The following is a 16,066-nucleotide window of genomic DNA, read 5'->3' as shown; positions in this document are numbered from 1 at the left end:
TTTAGCCCAAAACCTCCCCGCCTCAGCTAAGCCGGGCCAACAGCCCATGAAGCCCACCTATCCCACAAAGAGCGAAGCGGCGGGGTGGGCCTGAAGCGGTGTATGGCGAAACATTGGCAGCGAGCCTAGCAGAGGCAACACTCGGCGTTAGGGTTTCTATCCCCTCCTCACCTCCCCGCTCCGCCCACACACCAGATCTTCCCATGGCCCGCTCGTCCCTCCTTCCGTTCCTCAGGGTCCCTCCGCTTATCCACACCGAGGATCCGGGTTCTCCTCCTCCTGAGTCGATCCTCCTCGACCGATACGGCTACCTCAGCTGTCGCCTCAACGGCACTACCGCCGATGGCTTCACGGCGGACGGCAAGAGAATCCAGGTCACCTTCTGGGCGGCCAGCCCGCCGCGGGTCTCCTGCTTCACTGTCCATTGCCCCGACGTGAAGCCCTCCGCGTTCGACTGGTTGCCCACGGTCATCTACTCGGAGGACGACCTCGTCCTGCTCCGCATCCCCATCCTCCGTCAGGACGACAGCCTCGACGCTGAGAGCTGCCACTACTTCGTCTACCAGGCCGGCACCGAGAACAACCGGCCGTCACTTACGATGTTACCCATCCCGTGCGACTTCACGTTCTCCTACGACGAGCTTGTGCTTTTGCGTTGCCGCGACCAAGATATGTTCTACTTCGCCCTGCTTCATAGGATCATCGATCCTAAGAACAACGGCAAGCGATTTGATCTCCACCTGTACAACTCCAAGACAGGTACATGGAACACTGAGAATCAGTTTGTTGATTCAGTGAATTATTTGAATTATTCATATCCAAACATTGCGGTCACCATCGGAGGTGAGTTCGGTTCAGTGGGCTGGGTCGATCTCTGGCGGGGCATGCTTATCTGTGACCTTCTCCGGGACAACCATAGTCTTCGCTATATTCCATTACCATTGCCACTGGTGCCCAAGCTGCTCAAGGGTTATCCGATGTATTTCCGGGACATTGTTGTGGTTGGAGATTGCATCAAGTATTTCGAGATGAGCTACGACGTCAGACCAGGCTCTGGACTCACGTCTGCAACTCAAGATTTGGTGGCTGCAACAAAGAAAATGAAAATTTCAGATATTGGTTCTGGGAACAACTGGGAAGAGGACTGCACTTTCAAATTTTCTGACATCCCAGTGGACAGCCCCAAGTTTGCTCGAATGCTGATGCTGCCTAATCTGAAACAGGTTAAAAATACAAAGCTAACCTTGATGAGACTTTGTGCGGGTTACCCTGCTCTGAGCTTGCATGACGCTGATGTTGTTTACATCATGCACACACCTGATCCCGATGAGGACAAGGCATTGGTGATTGCACTTGATATGAGAAAAAAGACTCTAAAAGATGTGGCTGATTTTGGCTCTGGAAGGCCTCTGGGTTACACTTTCACCTACCTTAAAAGTGGGATCTCCAAGCATCTGAACATTTGGTCCTCCTCCAGGTAATTTTTTTTTGCATTCTCTGTTTTGGACCAACATAGTACATATAAACTAAAACTAAAATGTACCAGCAGCACGAGTAGGTTCTTTCATTCTGAAGCTGCGGTATCCATTTGTTATCTGGCAGGAGCATTTGTTTTAATTATGTTATACTACTAACATCATGGTATACTGTGTAATAACGCTCATTTTGCTTCCGGTCTTCATTATTAGTCATTATTTATTCATAGCAGTGCTCCTAGTCCTAGTGTTCTTTAGATCTGTCTGGTTTATTGTTATTCAATTAACTATTTGTCTCTCGATTGTTAATATTGTACCTGCATTGATAAATCGTACTACCTTTTACATTTCCATCCGCAAAATTAGCACTTATACCTCCCCCGCCACTACATCTACATTCTGGAGCTTCTTTTTGATGAAGTATAAGGGATCGCTTCATTTCAACATTTAAAGAAGTCTGTCTCAATTGTACTGCATTGTTCCCTATCATGTCTAGTAAAACCCTTCTCCCAGAAGTTTCTGCTTATAGTGTGCTGTGCCTGAAAGATCATATGGTTCAGCAGTTTGTTCATGGCTACCAAATATCTATTATCCTATCTCATAGCCAGGATTCATCTTTCATGTGTTCCACCTTGCATGCCATATTGTGTAACTCGCCCTTATTGGTCATGGTTAAAATGGTGCTAAATGTGCAACACTAAAACAATGCTTGCTTCTGGAATGTGCACATGCCTGCTACCAGGGGTGGAGCCAGAATCAGCTCAAAGGGGGTGCTGAGACTCTATAATTGAACTAAGTTCATGTTTTATGTTCAAAGTTTTAAGATAAAACAGTTAATATTAAATGGACTAGCATGAACTGAGGGGGTGCTGGGGGTAGGGGTGCTGCAGCACCCCCAGCACCCCGTGCAGCTCCACCCCTGCCTGCTACGTATTTTTCCTTTTCTCTTAAGATTTATTAATTTTTATCAGAACCAATATGACTTGAATTGAACACAGTAAGCACTATCTGTATTACTAGTTGCCTAACCTTGTGATTTTTCATACCATCTAAGGAGCCAAATAATCTTTATAGTTAACTTCTTTGAGGGTAAAATGTTAACACACCAGTGCGCAGTTGTCTCATTTCCATAATTCAAGCACACGTTGCATGTTGCAGGCCATATGGTGTGCCTCACCCTTACTGAACAGAATTTCTTGGTCATTATTTCCAAAATGATGCAAAAATTTGCACCAATGAAGCAATATTTTCTTTTGGTACATGAACATGCTTGCTATGTAATCCTTGCTTTTGCTGTTTAGGTTTCTGTTAGTACATAGACATGTTTACTATAGAATTCTTGCTTTTTCTTATCATCTATAATTATTGTTTTCAAACCAAGGGATTTTTTAACTAAGATGCACTCTTGTACATGAAACAGATCTGGGAGGAATGCTGGTGAAACAAGTAGGGATGGATGTCTGGGGCCATGCAAGCTAGAAGTTCTAGAGGTGAACGCTGAACCGCAGCCAACCGCAACCTAAGTCTAAACTTGGAAGCAAAGCACAAAGGGTACTACTTAGCATGGTGATCACTAAATTGGTGTGCAAGTTGAAACAAAGCCCTTCACACCTCACCCGTGGTGTGATGTCTATGAGGTGTTGCATTATTGATGGACCTGTATTACATTAGCTTGCATCGTGTCAGCTATGTTTGCGGACTATATTTGTTAGTCATCGAGGACTATGTGGCATGCTAGCCGTGTGAGGGCTGTTATTTATGGATGAATGCATTTTTTTAAACACATATTTCATTACTTATTTATGGATGAATGGCCATTGTCAACAATATCTAAGCATCTTCCGAGGGTCCTAGGAGTGCTGCTGACCTCTCTGCATGATGTATGGATGTCTGCATGGTGTAATTCAACTAGTTTGTATCATAGAGTTCACACCTGTAATTGTACTAAAGTGGGCATCCGGGATGAGTTGGTACAATCGGGGTGTGTTTTGTTGCTTTGTATCATTTGTATTATTTGATACGTGCACGTATGAAATGGTTCAAAATAATAATGATTCTTTTGTTTGGTTAGATGAATTGTACCATCCCGGTCCCCGGTCATGATGAAGCCATCCCACTTAATACATTATTTTACTAATAATAGCGAACCATATGATGCAAACAAATTGGTTGAACCCACCATCTAGGATCATCCATGCATTTAATCATGTGGTGCATGTAACCAAATACACCTTTAATCCAACCAAATAAAAGGAACAATATTTATCTTTATACGAACTTAAATGATACGAGTAACCAAATACCCTAGTGCCTCTTTGGCTATGTGGCTGCCGACCTCCTTTAGCCTCATCCCTGAGGAACTCGTGTTTTCATTATCTAGTTGCCGTGTCTCTTTGGTTATGTGGCTGCCAACCTCCTCTTATGATTTTGCTATCTTGTTGGTGAGCACCTTTCTTTGAGCCTTTTAGGGCTCGAGGCTGTAGTGATGATGTGGCCCAATTCTGCCAACTAGAGCTTGAGACGCCCATTCGGCGTGCCTTTTTTCCATCTCAGTTCAGAACTTATACTACTAGAGTCTGAGGCACGCCTCCAGCGTGCCACTCATTCGTTCCATTTTCAAGCAAACAGACATGCCAAGTTTTGATATTTTACATTTTATTTCATGACCATTGTGATGGTGACTCATTTAATAGTTGTAACTAGTATATTATTTGAAATATCATTTTCAAAACATTTCCATATCCTTATAACAATTTTTCGCAACATTTCCATAGTTGTACTGAAATGCACTGTTTTGCATCGTTTTTTGTGCACTAACTAAATGCTCCAAAATACTCCCAAACATCATCTAGGGTCTAATGGAGTAGATTGCATGCGTTCCTAGCGAAAAAATCCGTCAGAAGTTCGCTACCCCAAAACAGTGCATTCGGTACCGAAACGCACCCATTTCGCATCATTTTTCGTGCACTAGCAAAATGTTCCAAAATGCTCCCAAAAATCATCTAGGGTCTAATGGAGTAGTTTGGATGCGTTCGTAGCGAAAAAAATCCATCAAAAGTTCGCTACCCCGAAACAAAGCATACGTGTACTAAACACACCCATTTCGCATCATTTTTCTGCACTATCGAAATGTTCCAAAATGCTCCCAAATATAATCTAGGGTCTAATGGAGTAGATTGGATGCGTTTGTAGCAAAAAAAAAATCCATCAAAAGTTCGCTACAAATGGTGCATACGGGTACCGAAACGCACCCATTTCGCATCGTTTTTCTGCACTATCGAAATATTCCAAAATGCTCCCAAATATAATCTAGGGTCTAATGGAGTAGATTGGATGCGTTCGTAGTGAAAAAATCCGTCGGAAGTTCGATATCCCGAAACAGTGCATTCGGGTACTGAAACGCATCCGTTTCGCATCTTTTTTTGCAGCGAAATGCTCCCAAACATCATCTAGGGTCTAATGGAGTAGATTGGATGTGTTCATAGCGAATAATCAGTCGAAACAGTGCATTTGGGTATCAAAATGCACCCGTTTCGCATCTTTTTCGTGCACTAGCGAAATACTCTAAAATGCTCCCAAACATCATCTAGGGTTTAATGGGGTAGATTGGATGTATTCGTAGGGAAAAAAATCCGTCGGAAGTACGCTACCTCGAAATAGAGCATTCGGTTACCGAAATGCACCCATTTCGCATCGTTTTTCATGCACTAGCAAAATTTTCCAAAATGCTCCCAAAACCTGCTGGCAATGGGCTATTCTGCCACATAAAGGAGATTCAAGCAAAAAAATGACAAAATGTCAAAGAAGGTTTGATCCAAAAGGCATTTCAACACATTTCACGGTTAAATGTACATGGTTCAAGGAAAACATAAGTGCACATGTAGGTTGTATCACTTGTATCTCCAAACGAATTCTCCATTGAACCGCACATATATATGAAGTTCAAATCTTAGGATCAAGCTGCGACAAAGATGAACAGGGGAAGGGGAATGAGCAGTTCAGCGATCCCACTAGTGTCCGATGATAGGACGCCCAATGAGTAGATAGTAGCAAGCAGCTGCCGGGCCTCCTTTAGCTGAGTCATAAAAGCCATGACTATTTATGACTGACAAGCTAGGTCAAAAATAATGCCATTTATGGATCGAATGCCTCTCTATCCTAGCATACCTTCTCCTTCCCTCTTTTCCAATATCTTGAATCCAGCCCAGAAAACCCCAGCATAGGGCCACCACTTCTCTTCCTCAAGCCTTTTTAGCCCAAAACCTCCCCGCCTCTGCTAAGCAGGGCCAACAGCCAATGAAGCCCGCCTCTGCTTCCATTGTGCTATCTATCCTGCGCCGACTACCGTGTTTCTGTCCAGCTTGATATATGAACATTATTGCAGTTGGCATTTAAGAGCAAAAATATATGTACATACATTTTAATAAGAATATGCCAACTCAAGATGCATGGATGGTGATGCCTCTAGCTAAAATAGCCTTATCTTGATCTACAGTTGTGATCATAACTTAATATATTTTGAGAATTGTACACCTGCAAAGACACATCTAGAATCACGTTTCAAGCTTGTGCATCAGCCAAGAGATGGTGTTCGTTTTTCAGTGTGCTATCCCCCTCGTGAAAAAATGTTCACATTATTTTAAGTTGCTTACTGAAATTATTTTCTCTCTAACTGCGAATGGAAGTCACAAAGAGGGAACATTTGTGAGGTCATTATCTCAAAAATGCAATGGGGATGCTTTTCTTTTCTTCCATTTTGCTTGTTAAATTATACTCGGCAAGTGTAGTGGGGACATTCTCTTTCTAGAAGATTTACATGATTTAGGCTAGAACTTGAGGTCGGACTATAACATGTCTTAATAATCTGATATGTGCCATGATTCCTGAATTGCAGTTTACTCTTGAGGTTCTGTACCTATTTATCTGTTACTGTATTATGTTCGTGCTCCTATGGTACATATGCATCCTCGAAAAATGGATGGAAAAATGGATTGATGTGTGTGTGTTCTTTCTTGAGATGTGCAGATAACCAGTCCCTTTCTTGTAATGAAAAAAAAATCATATCAATCTACATTGACCTTGAGGTTATCATGCATTCTTTGACATGGCAGGTTAATGCACAATTTGGTTCCATCACTCATGGTGAATGCAGGAATATGATGGCGAAAAGAGGGCTGATGGATTTAGCCCCCTATAATCCCACTCCTATGACAAGGTTCATGGCGTTTGTGCCATCGGAGGTAACTGAGGATAGGATAGCATAGCAATCTAGCTTCTATGTTTGAATGTGATTATTCTTAATTAGTGATTATGCAGGTTTCTTGCTGCTTAGCTTCAAGATCCCTACTAGTGGCAGGATAATAGGCAATAGACATTAGGTTTAGCAGGGTTTGTTCTAAAATCATTTGGGGCTAGAAGCTTTTCTCCTATCCATCTACTGACTGTCCTTTTTATATAACTTAATGGAAGAGTCTCCATGATGCTTGATTTGTGTTGCACCTGTAGTACGAATGAACATGAGATGTCATGTAATACTGTGTTGATCATATGTGATTAGATCTTGAGCTTATCCTGCACAAAGACTAGGCTAAACAAATGTACGAGGTGAATGGAACTTTGAATATATATATATATATATATATATATATATATATATATATATATATATATATATATTGCCCCATAGAAACCTCAGTTATTTGCATCCAAAGTAGCTTGAGCACAAATAATACTATGCTGGAACACAAGAGCTAACAACCTATGCATTGTGGCATATACTTTTCTATTCACAAATGATGACGCATGTGAATGGAAATAGCTTATATTGCAATTATATGCAAAGCAGATAGCAGTTTGCAGGATCCATCTCATGGAAAAGCCATAACAAAATGAATGGGAACTGAAGAACAACAGACTGGCAACAATAGAAAACCAAATCAAAGCTGCATGCAGGAACCTAACCTAAGGTCATTGAAGTTTCGCAAGAAGATGGTCCTGGAGCTCAAGAACAGTGCAGAGGGTGCTCTAAAATGACAATTGAACTGAGCCCAATGTTTAATTTAGCCACCATTCCAGCTATGCAATCATGCTGACACTATTGAGGGACTCGGTATTAAGAGTGGTGCCATCAAATTTGAACAAAGCAACAGAGATTACTGGATGCCATCTCACTGCAAGGTGACCTAAGCAGACCATTTAAAATGTAACAATAAGGAACCTTAAATCTGTAATATCAGCTACTACATAGATATATATAACAATATAGAATGGCATGCCTAAAATTCAATACATGCAATTTAAGAAGAGCAGATACTGACATGATTTCAGAAACCTAACCAACGACTAGTTCATATAACAACTATGGAAGTGGCACTTTGATCCACCCTTTACTACATAACTTTAACTAGTAATCAGTTTTAAAAAAATATGCATATAATATCAATAAGAAAGACGTTTGCAGGACCCATCTCATCTCATGGAAGAGCTAAAATAAAATGAACGGAGTTGAAGAATAGAATGGTGAAAATGGGTAATATAACCAAATCCAGGCAGGAACCTAATCGCAGCACATGGAAGTTTAGCTAGATGGTCCTGGTGCTCAACACCTGCACAAAAGATGATCCAAAAGGCTATGTTTGGGTCGGAGCCAGCAGGAGTTGCGTAATTCACGTAACACTGTTGGCCTTCTGCTCGTCAACTCCAGCTAGTCATGAAGCATGGGCCTTGGTAGTAGAAGCCATCCCGTCAACCCTGTAGAGACAGCATCACACAACGTCAGGGACTAAAAAAAGAAGCCAATCGGGCCTACCATAAGCATTTCGGATAGAAAGAGGCATATTGACAAGGCAAAGTAGTTTCGTATGCAATGTTTCTAAGTCCAAAGCTTCAGAACATCTGGAATGATTAACAAAGTATACTGATCTGAATTTATTAACTCATATCAAGGGATCAAACCAAAACCTGCACCTAGCACCAAATTCGGATTGGCAAATCATATCAGCATCTCTCAGATGAATGTATATCAGGCAGTAAGGAGCATGCACATCTGAAAATTTACATCACTGAACCAAAACCAAATCGCTCATCTGAATTTTTAATTGAACTCATCTAGTCATATTCACAATTAAAAGTATAAAATTCATCAAATCATTTATAAGAGAAAAGAAGGAAACAAATCTCTAGTTATCTGAATAGGTATCTCTTATCCAACAAATAAACCTTGTCGAAAAGGACTGATCTACATTGTGGAATAATCAATATGGATAATATGCCAACTAAAAGAATTTTTATTTGGATAGATACTAGAATGGCATAAAACATGAGCATACTACAATTAGAAACTATGCCTAGATTTATCTATTTTTAATTGATGACTAGAATGATCTTGGCAAGTACCAATTTACAGGCGCAGCAGCTCTTGGTGTCTCAGCGAGATAAACTGAGATCAGAGAAATCATGTAGTGCCAATTCAAGTCAATGCATCCAGATAACCATGAGATTGCATTAGCATATGGATCTTGTCTGTAAGCTGGGCATGAAAATTGCTCTCAGAACTAGGCTCAATGTCTGAACGAGGTCAGCACGTCAGAGGGGATTTTTGAAAGAGGGAGGGAGGCAACCTGCTCCAGACCATCTACGGCCAACGATCTACCTACAGAAATCATCAGTACCTTCGTGGGAAATCAATCAAAATCAACTGAAAACACATGGGAGAAGAATAGAGGGCACTCACCGCATGCGTCGCTAGCTCGCTTCAGAACCAGGCCAATCCGATCTTCACCCTTACCGTTCCTAGCCACAAGCACACAGGATTCAGCTCTACCATCTCCCTAGGCAGTTCCACTCGAAGGGAACACTTCTCTACGTACACAGGGTTCTCCTCAAACGCCGCTGCTAGGGCTAACACGAGAACGACACTCGCAGAGGTTTCTCCTCTAGGGTCCCTAGCGTGGAGAAATCGTCCCATACGAACGAAGTGTTCCCTAAGAAGAGGCGGAGGTCTAAGTAAATATCCAAGCGAATGTCATATTCCTAAATATATATATATATTAGTTTGGAATGAAGAAGTTAAATAAGTAGTTGGATTATTTGGATGGCAAGTTTTTTTATTTTTGTTCGTAGGTGTTTTGCTGCTGACGTTAATCCAAATAGGTGGGTATTCTTTGACACATGCCAATACTATTTTCTTTCGTTTGTTTCACATAAATAATTCGGTTACATTTTATTTGACAACAACAGATGGGATGTGGCTGAGCCATACTGGTATTATCCTTCTCTTGCCCCGTGTCAAACTTGGGGACGCAGGAGATATGATTGAATTATCATCGTGATGCGCGCTAGTCCTGAGCCACCCGGGGGTTTTAATTAGGGCCCTACTGTTGATTGTTGAACTGCTTGCTAAATTTCAACCCCCTTGCGTTGTGAAAGATAATAGCACCGTTCGTAGAGTGAACGTTTAGCCTGCGCGAATTGTTTGTGCCATGGACGTGTAATATGCATGTCGTCCGTCCATTCGCTTCCATTCAGTTTGTCGAAAACAGGAGCCGATTCAGTTTGGTCAGACTTTGGAAGAACAGAGCAAACCGGCATTCAAGTAAGAGCAACTCCAAGAGACCGCTAATCTTTCCCCCAATACTTTCTTTAGGGAAAAAAAAGAGAAAAAAAGAACTCCAACAGTCCACCTAAAATTCCCCAAAAAATTAGCAACGCAAAAAAAACACCTCTCGCCCCGCAAATATTAGCGACTCCCGATGTTCCCCAATCCGCCCTCAACCTCTTTCCCGCGGGCGTTTTTTTCCCGGGCGCGCGCTCGGCGACGACACAGCGGCTCGGCAACAGCCACCGGCGGCGCCGAGGATGAGGAGGGCTCCGCCTCAGGGTTCGGCACGGGGCTGGGTCTCGACGGCGGCGGGCTCGAGATGTCGGCCGCGGAGGCGGCGCTAGAGCTGGAGGAGCGGGAGATGCCACCCTGCCCGCCGGGCGTGCGAGCTCGAGGACTGCGGCATCGCCACCACATCTGAGAGCTCCTTCTCTTCGCCACGAGATGGGTGGCCGGGCCGAGCTGGAGAGCGCGCAATGGTTGCGCTCGAACTGGGGTCCTCACGCAGCCGCAGATGAGAAAGCGAATCAGCGGAGGAGAAGGCCTCTGGTGCCTGCTCTTGTCCGGGGGCCGTCCGTGGTGGTGCCAGGCCTTGGACGAGGGGAGGGACTGAGTGCTAGTTGATTCACGCTATGCGCGCGCGGCGACAGGCCAGGCACTAGCAAATCAGCGATGGCGAGGTCCCGATTTCGGGCAAGCGTGCATGGCGTCGTCGCTGTGATTCCCCATCCGCGAGGACGGCGGGCCTGCTCGAGTGCTCTCGATTGTAGGGTGCCGGGGTCTCCAAGGACAAGCACCTGAGTCTCCGCCGTCAACATTCTGAAACTGATCATACAGAAGCAGCTGCAGATGAGAATAAACATACAGAAGCAGTGGAGGCCACTACTACCGCAAAGGATGATGATGCAATAGAAAAGAGACGTCAAGACCCAAGAACATCAGAGATATGTAGTCCCGCTGAGCCTGGAGACGAAGTGGAGAAAGCTGGAAGGGACTTGTGATTCTGCGTTTGAGACTGCTGCGGCTCTGACTAGCGATTAGATGAACTTTGCTTATGTGCCAACAGTTGTAGAGACTCGTAGTTTTGAGCCTTTAGTTGTTCAGTCAGGATAGTGGTACTGTTAGTAGAATGAAATATGGGACATTATTATTCCACAGTAGAATAAAATATTTGGTGAACAATAGGATACTGGTTGTCAAATTATCGATACAAGTGAGATCCTTAAGCGTCGTTCTTAGATTGGCGTTTGTATTTTCCTTCTTAAGTTGATGCTTTGCCGATTGGAAAAGAAGAGGAAGAGATCGAGCGGAGAGAAAGGAGCAGCTCGGGGAACAGAGGGAGACATTGAGTGGAGAGCTCCGGTGGAGCAACAATGATGGAACCACACGGTGGTTAAGATAATGGACCCAATTATGATGACGTGGCTTGCTTTGAATTATCGGGGTATAGTTTTTAACATTCTGTTGTGGGCTAATATGTTTTTTGGGAAAAATATTTTTAGCATTCCCCCGATACCTCGTTTTGGGAAAGAATTTTTTGGGAACTGTTGGAGTTGCTCTAACCCATACCTCCTCCTTCCCTCTTTCCAATAGCTTGAATCCAGCCCAGAAAACCCCAGCATGGGGCCACCACTTCTCTTCCCTCGGGCCTTTTTAGCCCAAAACCTCCCCGCCTCTGCTAAGCCGGGCCAACAGCCCATGAAGCCACCTATCCCACAAAGAGCGAAGCGGCGGGGTGGGCCTGACGCGGTGTATGGCGAAACATTGGCAGCGAGCCTAGCAGAGGCATCACTCGGCGTTAGGGTTTCTATCCCCTCCTCACCTCCCCGCTCCGCCCACACACCAGATCTTCCCATGGCCGGCTCGTCCGTCGATCCGTTCCTCAGGATCCCTCCGCTTATCCACACCGAGGATCCGGGTTCTCCTCCTCCTGAGTCGATCCTCCTCGACCGATACGGCTACCTCAGCTGTCGCCTCAACGGCACTACCGCCGATGGCTTCACGGCGGACGGCAAGAGAATCCAGGTCACCTTCTGGGCGGCCAGCCCGCCGCGGGTCTCCTGCTTCACTGTCCATTCCCCCGACGTGAAGCCCTCCGCGTTCGACTGGTTGCCCAAGGTCATCTACTCGAAGGACGACCTCGTCCTGCTCCGCATCCCCATCCTCCGTCAGGACGACAGCCGCGACGCTAAGAGCTGCCACTACTTCGTCTACCAGGCCGGCACCGAGAACAACCGGCCGTCACTTAAGATGTTACCCATCCCGTGCGACATCAAGTTCTCCAACAACGAGGTTGTGCTTTTGCGTTGCCGCGACCAAGATATGTTCTACTTCGCCCTGCTTCATAGGATCATCGATCCTAAGAACAACGGCAAGCGATTTGATCTCCACCTGTACAACTCCAAGACAGGTACATGGAACACTGAGAATCAGTTTGTTGATTCAGTGAATTATGTGAATTATTCATATCCAAACATTGCGGTCACCATCGGAGGTGAGTTCGGTTCAGTGGGCTGGGTCGATCTCTGGCGGGGCATGCTTATCTGTGACCTTCTCCGGGACAACCATAGTCTTCGCTATATTCCATTACCATTGCCACTGGTGCCCAAGCTGCTCAAGGGTTATCCGATGTGTTTCCGGGACATTGTTGTGGTTGGAGATTGCATCAAGTATTTCGAGATGAGTTACGACGTCAGACCAGGCTCTGGACTCACGTCTGCAACTCAAGATTTGGTGGCTGCAACAAAGAAAATGAAAATTTCAGATATTGGTTCTGGGAACAACTGGGAAGAGGACTGCACTTTCAAATTTTCTGACATCCCAGTGGACAGCCCCAAGTTTGCTCGAATGCTGATGCTGCCTAATCTGAAACAGGTTAAAAATACAAAGCTAACCTTGATGAGACTCTGTGCGGGTTACCCTGCTCTGAGCTTGCATGACGCTGATGTTGTTTACATCATGCACACACCTGATCCCGATGAGGACAAGGCATTGGTGATTGCACTTGATATGAGAAAAAAGACTCTAAAAGATGTGGCTGATTTTGGCTCTGGAAGGCCTCTGGGTTACACTTTCACCTACCTTCAAAGTGGGATCTCCAAGCATCTGAACATTTGGTCCTCCTCCAGGTAATTTTGCTTGCATTCTCTGTTTTGGACCAACATGGTACATATAAACTAAAACTAAAATGTTCCAGCAGCACGAGTAGGTGCTTTCATTCTGAAGCTGCGGTATCCATTTGTTATCTGGCAGGAGCATTTGTTTTAATTATGTTATACTACTAACATCATGGTATACTGTGTAATAACGCTCATTTTGCTTCCGGTCTTCATTATTAGTCATTATTTATTCATAGCAGTGCTCCTAGTCCTAGTGTTCTTTAGATCTGTCTGGTGTATTGTTATTCAATTAACTATTTGTCTCTCGATTGTTAATATTGTACCTGCATCGATAAATCGTACTATCTTTTACATTTCCATCCGCAAAATTAGCACTTATACCTCCCCCGCCACTACATCTACATTCTGGAGCTTCTTTTTGATGAAGTACAAGGGATTGCTTCATTTCAACATTTAAAGAAGTCTGTCTCAACTGTACTGCATTGTTCCCTATCATGTCTAGTAAAACCCTTCTCCCAGAAGTTTCTGCTTATCGTGTGCTGTGCCTGAAAGATCATATGGTTCAGCAGTTTGTTCATGGGTACCAAATATCTATTATCCTATATCATAGCCAGGATTCATCTTTCATGTGTTCCACCTTGCATGCCATGTTGTGTAACTCGCCCTTATTGGTCATGGTTAAAATGGTGCTAAATGTGCAACACTAAAACAATGCTTGCTTCTGGAATGTGCACATGCCTGCTACCAGGGGTGGAGCCAGAATCAGCTCAAAGGGGGTGCTGAGACTCTATAATTGAACTAAGTTCATGTTTTATGTTCAAAGTTTTAAGATAAAACAGTTAATATTAAATGGACTAGCATGTGCTGAGCGGGTGCTGCAGCACCCCCAGCACCCCGTGCAGCTCCACCCCTGCCTGCTACATATTTTTTCCTTTGCTCTTAAGATTTATTAGTTTTTATCAGAACCAATATGACTTGAATTGAACACAGTAAGCACTATCTGTATACTAGTTGCCTAACCTTGTGATTTTTCACACCATCTAAAGAGCCAAATAATCTTTGTAGTTAACTTCTTTGAGGGGAAAATGTTAACACACCATTGCTCAGTTGTCTCATTTCCATAATTCAATCACACGTTGCATGTTGCAGGCCATATGGTGTGCCTCGCCCTTACTGAACAGAATTTCTTGGTCATTATTGCCAAAATGATGCAAAAATTTGCACCAATGAAGCAATATTTTCTTTTGGTACATGAACATGCTTGCTATGTAATCCTTGCTTTTGCTGTTTAGGTTTCTGTTAGTACATAGACATGTTTGCTATAGAATTCTTGCTTTTTCTTATCATCTATAATCATTGTTTTCACACCAAGGGATTTTTTAACTAAGATGCACTCTTGTACATGAAACAGATCTGGGAGGAATGCTGGTGAAACAAGTAGGGATGGATGTCTGGGGCCATGCAAGCTAGAAGTTCTAGGGGTGAACGCTGAACAGCAGCCAACCGCAACCTAAGTCTAAACTTGGAAGCAAAGCACAAAGGGTACTACTTAGCATGGTGATCACTAAATTGGTGTGCAAGTTGAAACAAAGCCCTTCACACCTCACCCGTGGTGTGATGTCTATGAGGTGTTGCATTATTGATGGACCTGTATTACATTAGCTTGCATCGTGTCAGCTATGTTTGCGGACTATATTTGTTAGTCATCGAGGACTATGTGGCATGCTAGCCGTGTGAGGGCTGTTATTTATGGATGAATGCATTTTTTTAAACACATATTTCATTACTTATTTATGGATGAATGGCCATTGTCAACAATATCTAAGCATCTTCCGAGGGTCCTAGGAGTGCTGCTGACCTCTCTGCATGATGTATGGATGTCTGCATGGTGTAATTCAACTAGTTTGTATGATAGAGTTCACACCTGTAATTGTACTAAAGTGGGCATCCGGGATGAGTTGGTACAATCGGGGTGTGTTTTGTTGCTTTGTATCATTTGTATTATTTGATTCACGTATGAAATGGTTCAAAATAATAATGATTCTTTTGTTTGGTTAGATGAATTGTACCATCCCGGTCCCCGGTCATGATGAAGCCATCCCACTTAATACATTATTTTACTAATAATAGCGAACCATATGATGCAAACAAATTGGTTGAACCCACCATCTAGGATCATCCATGCATTTAATCATGTGGTGCATGTAACCAAATACACCTTTAATCCAACCAAATAAAAGGAACAATATTTATCTTTATACGAACTTAAATGATACGAGTAACCAAATACCCTAGTGCCTCTTTGGCTATGTGGCTGCCGACCTCCTTTAGCCTCATCCCTGAGGAACTCGTGTTTTCATTATCTAGTTGCCGTGTCTCTTTGGTTATGTGGCTGCCAACCTCCTCTTATTATTTTGCTATCTGGTTGGTGAGCACCTTTCTTTGTGCCTTTTAGGGCTTGAGGCTGTAGTGATGATGTGGCCCTATTCTGCCAACTAGAGCTTGAGATGCCCATTCGGCGTGCCTTTTTTCCATCTCAGTTCAGAACTTATACTACTAGAGTCTGAGGCACGCCTCCAGCGTGCCACTCCTTCGTTCCATTTTCAAGCAAACAGACATGCCAAGTTTTGATATTTTACATTTTATTTCATGACCATTGTGATAGTGACTCATTTAATAGTTGTAACTAGTATATTATTTGAAATATCATTTTCAAAACATTAACATATCTAACTAAATGCTCCAAAGTGCTCCCAAACATCATCTAGGGTCTAATGGAGTAGATTGGATGCGTTCCTAGCGAAAAAATCCGTCAGAAGTTCGCTACCCCAAAATAGTGCATTCGGTAGCGAAACGCACCCATTTCGCATCAT

At 43.6% G+C, this 16,066-nt stretch overlaps 2 protein-coding genes across 2 annotated transcripts; both read left to right on the top strand.

Moving 5' to 3' along the window:
• The first annotated feature begins 150 nt into the window (after positions 1-150).
• Positions 151-3,545, top strand: LOC117860773 (uncharacterized). Its single transcript, XM_034744147.2, has 2 exons — positions 151-1,477; positions 2,896-3,545. The coding sequence occupies exons 1-2, from the start codon at positions 204-206 to the stop codon at positions 2,996-2,998; spliced, it is 1,377 nt and encodes a 458-aa protein (XP_034600038.1). The 5' UTR covers positions 151-203; the 3' UTR covers positions 2,999-3,545.
• An 8,319-nt stretch (positions 3,546-11,864) lies between these two features.
• Positions 11,865-15,011, top strand: LOC117860771 (uncharacterized). The gene is made up of 2 exons (XM_034744145.2): positions 11,865-13,202; positions 14,605-15,011. Exons 1-2 carry the CDS (start codon positions 11,929-11,931, stop codon positions 14,705-14,707), a joined length of 1,377 nt encoding a protein of 458 aa, XP_034600036.1. The 5' UTR covers positions 11,865-11,928; the 3' UTR covers positions 14,708-15,011.
• Positions 15,012-16,066: the final 1,055 nt, after the last annotated feature.

The sequence above is a fragment of the Setaria viridis genome, chromosome 6, assembly GCF_005286985.2.
Source record: "Setaria viridis chromosome 6, Setaria_viridis_v4.0, whole genome shotgun sequence".
In the NCBI taxonomy this organism is placed as follows: domain Eukaryota; kingdom Viridiplantae; phylum Streptophyta; class Magnoliopsida; order Poales; family Poaceae; genus Setaria; species Setaria viridis.
The sequence above is the reverse complement of the archived record's forward strand: the minus strand, read 5'-3'. Positions and strand labels throughout refer to the sequence as shown.

Bases quoted from the DNA above. Each gene is read 5' to 3' on its own strand.
- LOC117860773 (XM_034744147.2), top strand. From the start codon at position 204: ATGGCCCGCTCGTCCCTCCTTCCGTTCCTCAGGGTCCCTCCGCTTATC. The intron at 1,478-2,895 runs GTAATTTTTTTT...TACATGAAACAG, and splicing joins AACATTTGGTCCTCCTCCAG to ATCTGGGAGGAATGCTGGTG.
- LOC117860771 (XM_034744145.2), top strand. From the start codon at position 11,929: ATGGCCGGCTCGTCCGTCGATCCGTTCCTCAGGATCCCTCCGCTTATC. The intron at 13,203-14,604 runs GTAATTTTGCTT...TACATGAAACAG, and splicing joins AACATTTGGTCCTCCTCCAG to ATCTGGGAGGAATGCTGGTG.